A 16,206-nucleotide genomic window follows, 5' to 3' on the forward strand; every position below is an offset into this window, starting at 1 on the left:
AAAATCTGCATTTTTTTTCTGGAAATTACCTTAAACTCCCCAAAATTATATATTTTCTGAAAGCAGAGGTCCAGTAGAATTAAATTATTGTAAGTGTAATTTTTGTTCGTCACACAATAATTGTGCAACTGTTTATCAAACACATTTTCAAGAAAAAAAATACACTAAAATGAATTTTAGTGCAAACACAATAGAATACCCATTTTTTGGTAAAATATAATAGAAGGGGTTAGGTCGAGTAAACGGATAGCAAACATGTCAAGCCTGTTAAATGAACACAATGAAAAATCATGCAAGTACTTAAATTAGATAGTGAACAAAGCAGCAAACACACTAAGAGGATATCCTTTTTAAATACCAAATCTATATAAATATCTGGTGTTGCGCTAAAGTGCAATCAAAGTGATATAAATATTATGCACAAACAATACATAAATATACAAATTTGAGCAGTGAATAAAGTGCTCAATGGGAAATCAGTACCACAAATTAAAGTGCAAAATAATTAGCATATATGTGACAGTACCTATAGGGGTATATATATATAAAACAGTCCCCTTTTGTGATGAATAGTCCCAACTCTTCATTCCAACTTGTATAACCACCAACGTGAACACTGCACCACCGTGATGACAAATTGGAGGCTTACCAGATCCTCTGACCCCTTGACTATAAGGGGGGTCAACATACGCCTTATTACAATACTTCCAATCCAGACTCATGTATCTCAAGCCAGAGCACATGTATCATCAAAAGCTCTTCAGACGGTCCCAATCTCACGAAGTTGGCATATATTCCATGTAATGTGAGCAGTTAACCAGCCAGAAGATAAACAGACGACGCTGCACAGGTACAGTGTTGACTCTAAGAGCCTCAGAGCATGTTAATATGATGCAGCGGGACTGCATTCACTAATAAAACCACTTTCATATCACTGTTCAATTACCTTACATTTCTAGAAATCAAAGCTCCATACAAGGTCATTGAACAGTGATATGAAAGTGGTTTTATTGGTGAATGCAGTCCGGCTGCATCATAAAAACATGCTCAGAAGCTGTTAGAGTCAACACTGTACCTGTGCAGCATCACCTGTTGTCTTATCTTCTGGCTGAGGAACTGCTCACATTATATGAAATATTTGCTAACTTCATGAGATCGGGGCTGTCTGAAGAGCTTTTGATGATACATGAATCTGGATTGGAAGTGTTGTAATAAAGCATATGTTGATCCCCTATAATCAAGGGGACAAAGGATCTGGTAAGCCTCTAATTTGTCATCACGGTGGTGCAGTGTTCACATTGGTGGTTATACAAGTTGGAACGAAGAGTTGGGACAACACAAAAAGGGGACTGTTATATACACCCCGTCACATATATGCTAATTATTTTGCACTTTAATTTTTGGTACTGGTTTACCATTGAGCACTTTATTCACTGTTCACATTTGTATATTTATGTGAAGCCGGTTGCCAACAACCATGAGTTATGGCCCTAGGATGATTTTACTCCGTCGGTTGAGCCAATGTCTCACGCGACGCGATTTTGGTTTACATACATGTGCATGCCCTACATGCTTATTTGCATTCTGGGGTGTGGCAGGGGTGTTTTAATTTTTTTTTTTTTATTTGCTTTATGGTCTGCTATGCCCTCCACTGCAGCTAATCAAGGAAATATCATGCTTGATTAGCCTGGGAACAATAGCCCTGAATGTGGGTGATGTTATACACGTCACTTCCAGGTTCATTAATCGCAGAGAAGATCGAGGAATGGATGTTCCTAGACCTCCACCTGCTCTAAATTTTACATTAGCTTATCACAAAACCACAGCAGACACTGGTAGAGGGACAGCACCTTTGGAGACCCGTAGAGCTACCAGGAACAATTTTAAATGAAAGCTGAGAGTCGGCTGTTAAAATAAACACCAAGCTCATGGCTTGGTAGACAAGACAGCTTATATATTTTCAATAGCCATTTCGAACTACACTTTATAATCTTATGCAAGCAGCACAAAAATTTGGGGTTTTTATTCATCCATTCAAGTTTATGCATTAATGGATAATCTTGAACTATAAAGTGCAGAGGAACTCTTTGTATGGCATACTTATAAAAGGTTAGAAAGTATAAGTGGTTTGAAGTCTGTCTCAACTCCAAAATATATTCTAGTGGGTGCTGGAGGAGGATTGCAGAATGGTGATGATATGAAGTGTTTTAAGATACCCTATTCATGCATGTGTGACAGAAGCAGAAATGTAGTAAACAGTAATATAATTGGTGGTACTAACTGCATTTCTATGTAAATGAGCCATCTTGAGTCACTTGTCCAGTACAGGGGAGACGGCCACCAATCTGTTCTGAAATCTCGACAATCAGTTCATAACAGCCCTGAAGAAAAAAATTAGAAAAAGTGTGAATGAACTTTTCATCATAGAGAAGAGACAGTGGGGAAAAAAAAGAAGTTACATAGTTATTACATCTTTAGGCTGAATAGCCAGCCATTGCCATGTGCAGCGTGTCCACATGGGTAGCTAGACTATTGGATCCAACCCAGTCAACATCCTTATCTCAAAAGAGGTGGCAATAATTCAAGGAAACCAATTTTTATAGAATTACCCAAAGATCAGAGACAGAACCCAGACATAATTTTCTGCTCCAGCTGTAATAAACTGGGTCAAAATTAAATCTAAAAAATATGAAAATCACAAGAACTATACAATAATACCTCGGTTTACGAATTTAATTCGTTCTGTAGGACTTTTCGTATAGTGAAAAATTTGTAAACCAAAACGCAGTTTCCCATAGGAATGCATTAAAAACCAATTAATCCATTCTGGAGATCAGAAAAAAGTAAACACTACTAAAATACTGCATGAGTTATTTTATCAAGTCATGTGGTTTTAGTAGTGACAACCATGTGTTAATGTTTCAGCTGTCAGCGTGGTTCCCGCTGAAAGCTGAATGTAAAAGAATTGCCGGCAATTAAAAAAAATAATTAAAAAAAAACAGTGTGGGGTCCCCCCTCCCATCCATTCTAAGCCCTTCAGGTCTGGAATGAATTTTGAGGGGAACTCCCACATCCCCTCCTGAACCATACCAGGCCACATGCCATCAACATGGGGGGGAGCTTTGGGGCAGGCGCCCCCCCCCCCAAAGCACCTTGTCCCCATATTGATGGGGACAAAGGCCTCTTCCCCACAACCCTGGCCCCTGGTTGTGGGGGTCTGCAGGCAGGGGGCTTATCGGAATCTGGAAGCCCCCTTTAACAAGGGGCCTCCAGATCCCAGCCCCCCCATGTGAATGAGTATGCGGTAAATGGTACCCCTACTTATTCACAAAAAGTGTAGAGTGTAAAAAGACAGCACACAGTCTTTGACAAGTCCTTTAGTAAAAGAAAAAACTAAAAGAATGTCCCCCACAGTAGATCAAACATTAATCACGATGCCCGCCAGCCCGAAAAAAGAATAAAAAAAAAATAAATTAAAAAAAAAAAGGCTCCGATTATGGCTTTCAGCCTTCTGCTTGGTCAGGTGGTTTGACATTTCTTAAATATGTAAGGGGCGGGGTCACTCGGGGACATCACCTGAGTGACCCCGCCCCATGTGACATCATTGATGTCACATTGGGTGAGGTCACATGCGTGATGTCGACGGGTGGCCCCGCCCCTTACATATTTAAGAAATGTCAAACCACCGGAGCAAGCAGAAGGCTGGAAGCCATCAACGGAAGCGGAGCCTTTTTTTTTTCTTCTTTCTTCGGGCTGGCGGGCATTGTGATTGACGTTGGATCTACTGCGGGGCATTATTTTCAATGGATTTTTATTCGTAAACCAAAAATTACATTAACCGAGGCGTTTGTAAACCGAGGTATTACTGTACGTGAGAAGAACCTCAAACCTTTACTTATGGACTATCCAAGACTAGAAATCATCTCAATCAAGACAATTATCTTTATCGTATTAAGATTTGTTCCTGTCGCAATTGCTTAAAGACAGTTATATAAAGGGCCTCAAAAGAATTTTGCACTCCCATATAGGTATATGGGAACGCAAAAATATAGTGAAGCAGATCAAATCCAGGTCAGGAGGTCAACCGCAGGCTGAATGTACCAGTCAGTGAATTCTGAATGATCTCACAAGCACCTCAAAGCGATGCCATTGACACAGGCCCAAAGTAAGAATTCCTCTATATTTTTTTACATGTCCGCATTTACTTTCTAAAAAGAAGAATTTATTCAACTGGAGAAAAAAAATCCACTCTCAAAGCCTGCATACAAATTACTTTATACTAATGAAAGATTAGCTATACGATTGCTATAACTTTAAATTCTGTGGTGTCACTGAGTGAGGAACAAAGGGGAAACCCACAGGGACAACTGATCTAGTGAAACCTGTCTTCTAACTGAATGCTGTTACTTTTCAGATACCTCCCATCACTTTTCTCGGGACAGGAAATAAAGGAAGATCACAGCGCAAATAAACGTAATGGTGTTTTATCCATTCCCTACTCTATCCAAAAACAAAAAAAAAAAAACCCTAAAACTCACAACTTTAAATATGCTTTAATTAAGCTTAAAGGAAAATGTGCTGGTAGGAATTATTAATGTTAATTCCAGGGTTGCTCTGTCCAGCAAAATGTCCAACAGCTAAAATAAACTCATTTTTGCAAGGTGATAAGGTGTAGAAAGAATGAGTAGAGCCACTCCATATACGTATGAGGGTTATGGAGAAGGAATTCATGAACCGATCACTATAAGACATCAAGAATGGCCAGCCACTTCATGATCTGCAGAATGCTGGTGCAATGCTTTCCAGGCTCCTTTGGACAAAAATAATAAATGCCCTTTTTTAACCTGCAAAAAATGTACATTTATTATTTTTGTCAAAAAGGTTAACTTATCCTTTAAAAAAAAAAAAAAAAAAAAAAAAACTAATTAAGCTGAAGTTCCTCTTAAGATAAAGAAATACATGGATACATTTTTTAACTGCTTTCCCGCTGCCCTATAGTTGAACTACCCCTACAGGGTGGCAGAGCTGCGCAAAATCACGTGTATATATACGTGATTTGCATTTCCGGGTAGGGGGCGTGCGCTACCCTATCCGCGCTGCCATTGGCAGCTACAGATGTCAATCACAAGGTCCCAGCCGGAGATTCCCCGCCAGCACCCGGTGATCGACAAGTAACACTGACAGGGGGAGAGACCTGAGTGTAAACAACACAGGTCTCTCTCCTGCCAGCAAGAACATGCTGCTGTGTATTTCTCTGCACAACAGAAAAACACATAGCACATTATGTAAAACAGCACACAGTTACCCTTTGATCACCCCAGATGTTAACCCCTTCCTGTCCGGTGTCATAGCTTTTCATTAGCACTCATCACTGTATTGGTGTCACTGGGGATGACAGTAGCAGTTAGTTCCCACCCAGTGACAGCATGCCCACCGCAGTCCCTCTATAAGTCGCTGATCACCCCCATTACTAATATATATATATATATATATATATATATACATATACATATATACACACACACACACACACACACACACACACACACACACACATATACAAAAAAAATTCCAGTATATGTACTGCCATTTGTAGACGCTATACCTTTCACGTAAACCAATTAATTTATATGTATTGGGATATTTATTTTTTTTTTTAGCAAAGACACATAGCAGAATACATTCTGGTCTAAATTTATGGTGAAATTTCATTTTTAAAATTGTTTTACTGGATAGGTTTTCTAGCAAAATGTCAACAATATTGGTTTTTCTTTTTATTATTTTTTTATAGCGTAAAAGAAAAAAAAAGAAAAAATCAGGTAATCAAAGAACACCAAAAGAAAGCTCCATTTATGGGATAAAAAGGACATAAATTTAATTTATTTACAGCATTGCATGACCGTGCAATTGCCAGTTAAAATAACGCAGCACCGTATCGCAAAAAATTGCCTGGTCAGGAAGGGGGGTAAATCCTCGGGAGGGCAATTGGTTAAGAACAGACAGGACTTTCATTTGGCGATATTGGGGTTGATTTACTAAGGGCTCGTTCACACTTGACTAATTTCGAACTCTTGCCAAATGCCCCTATAGCATTTGAGGAGTGTTAAACATACTTCCCAAACGCCTGTCTAATGCCTTCTAATAAAGCTAGTGTGAACTTTGCCTTAAACTGGAGAGTGCAAAATCTGTTGCAGCTCAGCATAGAAACCAATAAACGTCCAGGTTTTATTGAACAAGCTGAAGTTAGAAGCAGATTGGCTACCATGCACAGCTGCACCAGAGTTTGAGTTTGAATTCTCCAGCTTTAGTAAATCAACCCCATCATCTAGCAAAAATGATTTTTTCACAGCCAAATGATCTAATTAAAAATATACTTTTTCTTACTTGATCAATGTTAGTTTAAAACAGTGTTACTGTATATAAATAATAAACTATATTCTTTAATTTGTGTTTAAAATAACACTACAACTAATTCTGGCACAACGCATGTTATTTGCGTAGGCAGCTTTTGGCAAAGGTGAACTAACCCTTTAAAAAAAAAAAAAAAACCTGACAAGTGTAAATTTTCTCTTTTTAACTCCTTTAAACATTAAATTATACTAATAGGCTCTAATTAACTCCTCTTTCCCCTTCTTACTTTAACTATTGAAAGAAAAAGTTTTTATGTGTAAATAACACAAAAAAACGATTTATTTCAGTAGTTAAAGTGAGAAGGGGAAAGAGGAGTTAATTAGAGCCTATTAGTATAATTTAATGTTTAAAGGAGTTAAAAAGAGAAAATTTACACTTGTCAGGTTTTTTTTTTTAAAGGGTTAGTTGACCTTTGCCAAAAGCAAAATCTTAAAAAAAAGAAAAATTAAAAATGAAAAATAATAAAAAAAATTATAATTTTTTTTCATACTGTCACCAGTCAGTGTCCCTGATCACCGCCATGCCAGTTATATGATGACGCTGTACTGCACTGGTGACAGTATGTAAAAAAAAATAAAATAGTGAAAATAATTTTTTACATTTTTTCATTTTCCAAAAAATTATGACAAAAGAAAACACAACTTCAAAAAACTCGCCATGCCTCTTATGAAGTACGTTGGACTGTCTACTTTGCAAAAAGGGGTCATTTGGAGGATATCTGTACTGTTCTGACATTCTTGGACCTCAAGAAATTGGATTGGCTGTCAGTACTTCAGGATTGATCAATTTTCAGATCTATACCGTAGTTTGTGGACTCTACAGTATAACTTTCCTAAAAACTAAAAAATACATCCTAATTTGGGTTATTTTCACCAAAGACATGTAGTAGAATACATCTTGGCCTAAATTTATGAAGAACAATTATTTGTTTGCAAACTTTTATAACAGAAACAAAGAAAAATGTGTTTTTTCAAAATATTCTGTCTTTTTGTTAATTTAGCAAAAAATAAAAACTCCAGTGGTGATTAAATACCACCAAAGGAAAGCTCTAGTTGTGTGAAGAAAATAAAATTTTAGTTTGGGTACAATGTTGTATGACCGCGCAATTGTCAAAGTGTGAGAGCGCTGAAACCTGAAAAATGGCCTGGCCAGGAAGGGGGTAAAAGTGCCCCGTATGGAAGCGGTTAATTATTGGACAACAAAAATATTTTAACCTTGGACACACGGTCTGTTGGTTGAACATGATATTGTTCTATTGGTCACACTAGCACCAATTCTTGGCTTCATGCCCATAGCGCTCTGTATTCGTTTTTTTTTTTAAAGTTGAATAATGCCTTTGCTATAGGTGTAGACCATTTACATACCCCTCATGCAGCCTGACTGGAATACTTCCATGACATTGCTAAGATGTGGATAAGTGAAGCCTAGTCATTACTGCTCACATGCCAAATGATCAAATAAAAATGCCCAAAAACCAAATGGGGCTTTAACCACTTGCTCCCCAGAGGATTTACCCCCCTTCCTGACCAGGCCATTTTTTGCGATGTGGCGCGGTGTTACTTTAACTGACAATTGTGTGTTCATGCAACACTGCGCCCAAATATTTATGTCCGTTTTTTCCCCCCACAAATAGAGCTTTCTTTCGGTGGTATTTGATCGCCTGTGCACATTTTATTTTTTGCACTATAAACAAAAAAAAACAAAAAACACAATTTTGGAAAAAAATTTTTTTTTTTTTACTTTTTGCTATAAAACATATCCAGTAAAACAATTTAAAATACCAAATTTCGTCAAAGCTTCAGCCAAAAAGTATTCTGCTACAGGTCTTTGCTAAAAAAAAAAAAAATATCCCAATACCTGTAAATTAATTGGTTTACGTGAAAGGTACAGCGTCTACAAATGGCGGTATATATACACCTGAAAATTTTTTTTTTTTTAATACTATTAATTACTAGTATGCAGAGCAATACAAAGCAGCATGCTGGAGCTGACAGCGGAGAGATCTGTATTGCCTACATACAGACCTCTCCCCCCTTCACTGTTCCTCGGCGATCGCAGGTGGGGAATTTTCCGGTCGGGACCTTGTGATAGACAGCTGTAGCCCCCAATGGCAGTGCGGGTAGGGCGCGCATGTGCCCCCTACCAGGAAATACAAAATCACGTATATATACCCGTGATTTTGCTCAGCCCTGCAGCAGTTCTGCTATTGGTTGGTCAGGAAGCGGTTAAAGAATATGTAAACCAAACATTTCATATTCCTGATATGTGCCTGCTGTGCCATGTACTTGTGAGAAAAACGATCCTGCTTTCTTTGTATTGCTTCCTTGGTGTCAAATACCTGGTGTTCCTGCCAGTCCCTCTGCATTCCTATTAAAACTGATCACACGAGGTATGAGAGCACAACGTGGTCAGTTTTCTGGCTGTGCTGGGATCTAATCCAATGATCAGACTTGTGCTGATACGCTCTCCCTGTACAGCCATTCACTGGGAAGATCAAAGTGCTGCTGTTTCTCCTCCCCTTGCTCCTTTTGCAGGTGAGAACACAGGGTATGTGACCACTTATCAAAAAAAGGGTTTTGTTTTTTTATTTGTATACACAAATGTTTTGCCTTTCATTTCCATTTTAGAATTCATGGATTGTTTTTTTTACAAGGTGAGGGTTTATGTATACTTTAAAGGGTTAGTTCACCAAGAAACTGTAGATGCAGATAAGGGACATCTGTAAATAGAACAAAAACATACAGCTTTGACCAAAGTTGAATAATGCCATTACTGTAAGTGTAGGCCATTCATGTATCTCCTGAATGAAAAATGAGAGACTGCATAGTTCCATCTTGCCTTGTTGCCAGGATGTTGTAAGCCCCTCCCAACCAATATTGCTCACTCCCACCGTCACAGGCGTGAGCTCTCCAGTGCTGAATCCGAGAAAGCTCACTCCTGTGGTGGTGGAGGTGAGCAGTGAGGACTAGGCCTTGCTCACTAACATTCTGGGAGTATCCCAGTCCGGTTTCAGAAGGTAAGTAAATGGTCTATACCTACACAAATACACTGCAGGCACAGAATTCCATGCCTAACAGCTGCACATAAACAAAGGGGAGGGAAGGCTCATGACATTACTGACCTAATTTGGTCACATGGCGTGACATTGTGTATTAATACATTTGGAGAAATACATCATGTACCAATATGATGGGGTTATTTTTTAAATGACTGTGTGGAAATCCCAATCTCCTCCTTATTAGATCCCGTATGTGGGGTCATTTTCTGCTGCTTCCTTGAATGGAGCTTGAAAAACAAAAATGGAATATATTGCAGTTTACCAGTCCTTGCATAAGGTGCCTGCATTCATTTTCTTTTTAGGCCTCCCCCTTTATTTTAACCAGGTGATCCTGCCAGTAACACATTGCTGTTACTAGGAAAGAAAGTGGCAGACCTGTGAAGGGGAAGGGGTTCTGTAGTTCACATAGGTAAACTGGGCAGGGGTTTCTGGCAAGCCAACACACTTATCGGAGATAAAACAAAACACTTAAAAGTTTTCTATTCAACAAACCAAAAGGAAGTAAATAAAATAAGTTCATTTTTAAAGTTTACATGTATTTTAAAAACGCCAAAGCAGAGCGTGAGGTTCATGCAAACAGTACATTTCTTCAAACTGCTCCATTCTGATCTATTAGTAATACAATTGATAACATTTTGTCATCGGTTTTAATCAGCATGAAAAGAAAAAAAATAATACCTGTTAATCCTGCCAGAAATCCAGTGTTGTCCTTGTTCGCACTCTGCAATGTAATCTTAAAATGGATGTAAAGCTCTGAAATGAAAAAAGTACAAGTATATACTTATATAGTGTGTACTAGTCTCAATCCAAAGCACAGAGTATGATTTCTATCCACTCTCTCCTTCCCCTGCTATCTGCATGAGTTATGCCTGTCGATCTAAGATGACACCAGACGATCCTGAAAGAAACCCTTGCCCCCTTCACCATACAGTAGGAATAGAATGAATGAAGGTAAAAAACCTTTAGTACCACTTTAAATGGCTTGCCTTATCCCTGTAAGCTGATACACTCTGCTGGACAGCTTGGTCTTTTGAAAAAGAACAGACTTACTGCCTGGATCACTAGATAAAAATAGAAAAAATAAAGCCAAAAAAAACAAAAACAATGCAGCAATCACACCGAAGAATTGGTAAACTATGATATGATATAATAAATATTTGCTTTTGGGTTTAAAGTAGTTCTAAAGGCTTAAGGTTTTTTACCTTAAAGTGTCACTAAACCCACAACAGTAAAACCAGTCTGTATATGCAGTAAAGCATGCATGTTATTCTCACTGTGGAATCTAAGGGATTAATCCTCCATGTAGTGTAAAAAGGCTGTTTGTTCCAGTCTTCTCTGATCCTCACCTTCTTTTACTGTCCCCAACCCATTTACTGATAGTAGAGAGTTCTAGGAGACACCCTGCACATGCTCAGTTTGGTGTGTATTGCTAGAGAGGTTTGTTTTGGGAGGGTGCATGTGATCGACAAAGGGCCAATCAGCGTTGTCCAGACAGAGGGTCAAGGGTCATGCAGCCTCATAGGACAGTCAGAGCAGAATGAAAACTCCTCCTAAAAGATTAACCAGTGCTCAGCTGGACACTGATAGAAGTCACAAGATTGCTATATACTGCTGATGAGAAAAAGGTATTTAGCAGTTTATATTCACTAAAATAATTGTACTTTCATGTTCTAAGGAAGACTGGATATTGTGAATGCTGGGACCTGGGTTTAATAACACTTTAATGCATTCTTGACAGTAAGAGGGAAAAAAAAACAAAAAACGTTTGTTACTAGAATCCCCCAGCCCCCCTTATGCTTACCTGAGCCCGATCTCGGTCCAGCGATGTGCGCAAGAACTGCGAGTCTCTCCGCTCTCTCTCTCCTCTCAGGACAAGGAGGAAGTAGCTGGGGCCATTGGCTCCTGCTGCTATCAAATACTGTGAGGAGGGTGTGGGGGAGGTTTCTGAGTCGTGCTGTTTGTCTATGGATGCAGGCAATGCTGCTTGGAATCAAGCCTGCATGAGAACCCCCATAAAAAGCAGATAGATCTATGGGGCACTTGCAGAACAGGAGGAGCCAGGAGTGCCGGCAGGGAGTTCCAGTGGAGGAAGATTGGGGCTGCTCTATACAAAACCATTGCACACAGCAAGTATTTAAAAAAAAAAAAAAGAGATATATAGATCTATATATATATATTTATATTTACACACACACATATATATATATATATATATATATATATATATATATATATATATATATATATATATATATACACACACACACACACACACATACACCAGGGAAAATAAGTATTGAACCAAAACAAGTTCAGAAATCAAATTATATGTAATAAAATGGAATGACACAAAAGTATTGAACACGCTAACTGAAATGTATTTATCCATTTCAATTCCGGGCACTTTTACCCGCTTCTTGCCCAGGCCAATTTTCAGGTTTCAGCGCTCTCATACTTTGAATGACAATTGTGCGGTTATGCAACACTGTACCCAAACTAAATTTTTATAATTTTATTCACAGAACTAGAGCTTTCTTTTGGTGGTATTTAAACACCACTGGGGGTTTTATTTTTTGCAAAATTAACAAAACGACAAAAATTTAGAAAAAAAAAAAACACGTTTTTCTTTGTTTCTGTTATAAAAGTTTACAAATAAATAATTGTTCTTCATAAATTTAGGCCAAGATGTATTCTGCTACATTTCTTTAGTGAAAATAACCCAAATCAGTATTTATTATTTAGTCTGTAGGAAAGTTATAGAGTTCACAAACTATGGGATATATATCAAAATCAATCAATCTTGAAGTACTGACAGCCGATCTAATTTCTTGAGCCACAAAAATGTTAGAACAGTGCAGATATCTCCCAAATGACCCCTTTTTGCAAAGTAGACAGTCTGACGCATTTCATAAAAGGCATAGCGAGTTTTTTGAAGTTGTAATTTTTTTGCTATCATTTTTTGGAAAAAGAGGAAATTAAAAAAAAAATATTTTCAAAGATGTTTCATATTACACTATGACCAAAGTAGTATGTTACCATAGTAACATTGTACTACTTTGGAGAAGTGATCAGTATTTGTTTTTTTTTTACACAATTTGTTTGCTTATAAGCAAGCATTTAACTGAATTAGATCGATTCATTCAGGTTCTTTTGTTGTGATTAGCTGTGATTGGCCCAGCCTGTGCATGTGATCACTGTGACCATTCACAGCTAGACACAACTGTATACAATGGATGGCATGAAAGGAAGCCATCCATTGTTTACAACTGTCATGTGACCTGCTGTGATTGGTCACAGCAGGTCACATGGTACTGACAACGGGGCGGTACCCAGATCTGTCTTCGGCTGTAATCGAGGTACACAGTGACAGATCTCACCACAGCGCGGCCCTGCGGGCACGTGCAAGGCACGATCCAAGAAGGAGGTCATATGATGCTCTCCCTATCGACAAGAGTCCCATCCAGCTGTCATTTCCTATAGGCCGAGCGGGAAGTGGTTAATACTTCATACAAATCTTTTGTTGGTAATGACAGCTTCAAGATGCTTTCTGTAGGGGGAAACTACTACTACTTCTACCCCCTTCCTGCCCAGGCCAATTTTCAGCTTTCAGCACTGTCACACTTTGAATGACAATTGCGCGGTCATGCAACACTGTACCCGTATGAAATTTGTATCAATTTTCTTGAAACAGAGCTTTCTTTTGGTGGTAATCACCTCTGGGTTATTGTTTGCTTAGCGCCCCCGGATCCGCTAAAATAAGGCCGCAAAGGTCTTGAGAGAGCTCTCTGCTTTTACCCATCATGAGATGTTTTTTGTGTGACACCTTGGTAATGAGACACCTTTTCATAGGCCATCAGCTGAGACTGAACCAGCCAATATTAATTTACACTGACAAGGGGCTGAATTGCTTTTTTATTACTGATAGATTTCAGCTGGTGTCCTGTCTTTCCATGCCTTTTTGCACCTCTCTTTCTTCTTATGTTCAATACTTTTTCCCGTGTCATTCCATTTTATTACAAATAACTTAATTTCTGAACGTATTTGTTTCGATTTCTTTGCATGGGTTATGCAAAGAGACCCATTTGTTATGGATTGCATGGGTTGTTACTGACATGTGGTGAAATTTTAATGTCAATAGCATCTTTAGAAATTATTTACTGAAAAAATGGTGATGTGTTCAATACTTATTTTACCCGCTGTATATATAAAGCTTCAGAAGCACTTTAATACTACTGTAACAGCTTCCCGTCTTCAAAAGTACTGCTACAGGGCGGCAGGGTGCGCAAAATCACATATTAGATATATTTATATATATACCTCCTAGATTGTAAGCTCCAAGGAGCAGGGCCCTCGAACCCCTTGTGTATTGTATTGTTACTGTACTGTCTCCCATTATAATGTACAGCACTGAGCAAACTGTTGGCGCTAAATAAATACTGTATAATAATATATGTAATTTTGCATCTCCAGGTAGGGGGCGCACGCCCTACCCACACTGCTATTCGTGGCTGTCAATCTCCATGTCCTGGACAGTGATTACGCACCGGTGCCCCGTGATTTCCAAGCATCTCTGACGGGGGGAGAACTGTTAGTAAACAAAACATTTCTCCTCCGTCAGCTCCTGCACACTGCTTTGCATGGCTGTGCACAGCACAGCCATGCAAAGCAGTGTGCTTACAGTGAAGCACACAGACACAGTTCCAAGTAAAATAGCACACAATGAACCCTTTGATCGCCCCACGTTAACCCCTTCCTGCCCAGTGCCATTAGTACAGTGTCAGTGCTTTTTATTAGCACTGATCGCTGTATTGGTGTCACTGGGGATGTCAGTGACACCAAGTCAGTTTCCCCCAGTGTCAGAATGCCCACTGGAGTCCCAATATAAGTTGCTGATCACTGCCATTACTAGTAAATATTTAAAAAAAAATAAAAAAATTCCAGTATCTATACCCCCCATTTGCAAATGCTATAACTTTCACGTAAACCAATTAAATTTACGTTTATTGGCATTGTTTTTAGCAAAGACAAAGCAGAATACATTTTGGCCTAAATTTATGATGAAATTTGATTTTTTTAATTTTTTTAATGGACATGTTTAATAGCAAAAAGTCAAAAATATTGTGTTTCTCAAAAGTGTCTTTTTTATAGTGCAAAAAAAAAATTTAAAACACACGTAGGCGATCAAATAACACCGAAAGAAAGCTCCATTCATGGGGAAAAAAAGAACATAAATTAAATCTGGGTGCAGTGTTGCATGACCGTGCAATTGTCAGTTAAAATAATGCACCGCCATATCGCAAAAAATGGCCTGGTCAGGAACGGGGGTAAATCCTCTGGAGGGACCAGTGGTTAAGCCCCCGGTCACATCGGGTGCGATTTGCAAATCGTATGCCAAGTCGCACCCTATTGTCTGCTATTACAGCGGTCACATTGGTGCGGTTCCGACATGGTTGTTGCACCGATTTCTAAAGCAGCACATGCACTACTTTTGTTGCGATTTGTATAGCCAGTTGTGTCAGATGTCTTGCAAATCGCAAGGAAGTCAGCAGGTCACCGGATTTCGAAATCACGTGACTTTACTGTAAGTCGCACGATTTCAAAATCGGCTTTGATGCGAGCGGGGTTGTAATACTACTTGAAGACTACTGCCTACAGAACTTTGTTTACACAGCCCAAAAATCACACAACGAATCCTGGGGAGTGAGAGGGACCTCTGCAGGATGTGGAGCGCTGTGACCCCCAATAATCATGAAACAAAAAGATAAGAGCCCTGTGTGGCGCCCCTATGAAGGTGAGTGGAGGGCAGAGCAGTGTGCTGTGTAGTGGGGGTGGGGGAGCAGCACCCCCCACACAGCTTCCTATGGGGGGAGGAGGAGGGGGTGGGGGGTCTCCTCCATGTCTATACATCTCACACAGCTGTATGCGTACAATGGGAAAGAGGCAGACATACAGAACACACATGCATACACTTAAAGCCCCCCCCCCATATATATAATAAGGATGATAAATGGATGCTATCACAGGGCCGCCTATTGTGCTCCCAGGCTGCGCACTCCCGCTCTTTCCCATCTCGTATGTCAGCAGCGGTTGCAGATACCTGTGTGCATCCGCAGAACTCCGACAAGAAGTGTTCCCACTCCAGGCCTACACCATGTACCTCTGTCCCTCCGCGACTTGCCTCGGATCCCACTTCTCCCGCTGCTCCGGATCCTTTCCCCCGGGACTTCCGGTAGGGTGGAGCATGCGCAGTGCCTGCCCGTCCGCATACAACCGCCATCTTACTAGAGACAGCCTGTGGGAGAGCGATGGACTATTACAAATTATTTGTTACTTCCAGAAAATAAAGTCATATCACAATGAAAGTATTCTGAATAGTCCATGGAAATGCAATAACACTATGTGCATTGCAGTGTAAAAATCATATCACCATTGTCAAGGCCAAGCTTGTTATAAAAGAATCGCGCTTCTTTTCCTCACAATGCTAGGCAACTTATAGCTTTAAAGGGTTAGTTCACGTTTACCAAAAAAAAAAAATGCCTATGCCGATAAGGGATGTCTATAGATAAAAACAAACTGTGCAGCTTGGACCGTAATGCCCTTGCTATAGTTGAAGGTCAATTACATACCCCATAAATAGGCTCGCCACCTCATCCCTTTAAAACCAAACACATTAATTACACAGGTTCTGGGGCTAATTTAATGCAGATAAGGCACTAAGTGAGTTTACCACCTTAATC

General features: G+C 39.4%; 1 protein-coding gene across 4 annotated transcripts in view; it reads right to left on the reverse strand.

The window, feature by feature from the left end:
* ZNF740 (zinc finger protein 740) overlaps positions 1-15,687 on the reverse strand; it is a 56,875-nt gene extending 41,188 nt beyond the window's left edge. For 3 of the 4 annotated variants that reach the window (XM_089691468.1, XM_089691467.1, XM_089691465.1), the window contains exons 1-3: positions 15,567-15,687; positions 10,148-10,222; positions 2,282-2,381 (exon numbers count right to left, since the gene is read on the reverse strand). In XM_089691468.1, the coding sequence (XP_089547594.1) occupies positions 2,282-2,305 (24 nt within the window). In that variant the 5' untranslated portion in view covers positions 2,306-2,381; positions 10,148-10,222; positions 15,567-15,687. The remainder of the gene's footprint in view (positions 1-2,281; positions 2,382-10,147; positions 10,223-15,566) is intronic. The other variant, XM_089691466.1, reaches the window with a different exon arrangement.
* Between the last annotated feature and the right edge of the window lie 519 nt (positions 15,688-16,206).

Source organism: Staurois parvus, unplaced genomic scaffold (assembly GCF_062004578.1).
Source record: "Staurois parvus isolate SC_StPar_1 unplaced genomic scaffold, SC_StPar_1.0 ptg000562l, whole genome shotgun sequence".
Taxonomy (NCBI): Eukaryota; Metazoa; Chordata; class Amphibia; order Anura; family Ranidae; genus Staurois; species Staurois parvus.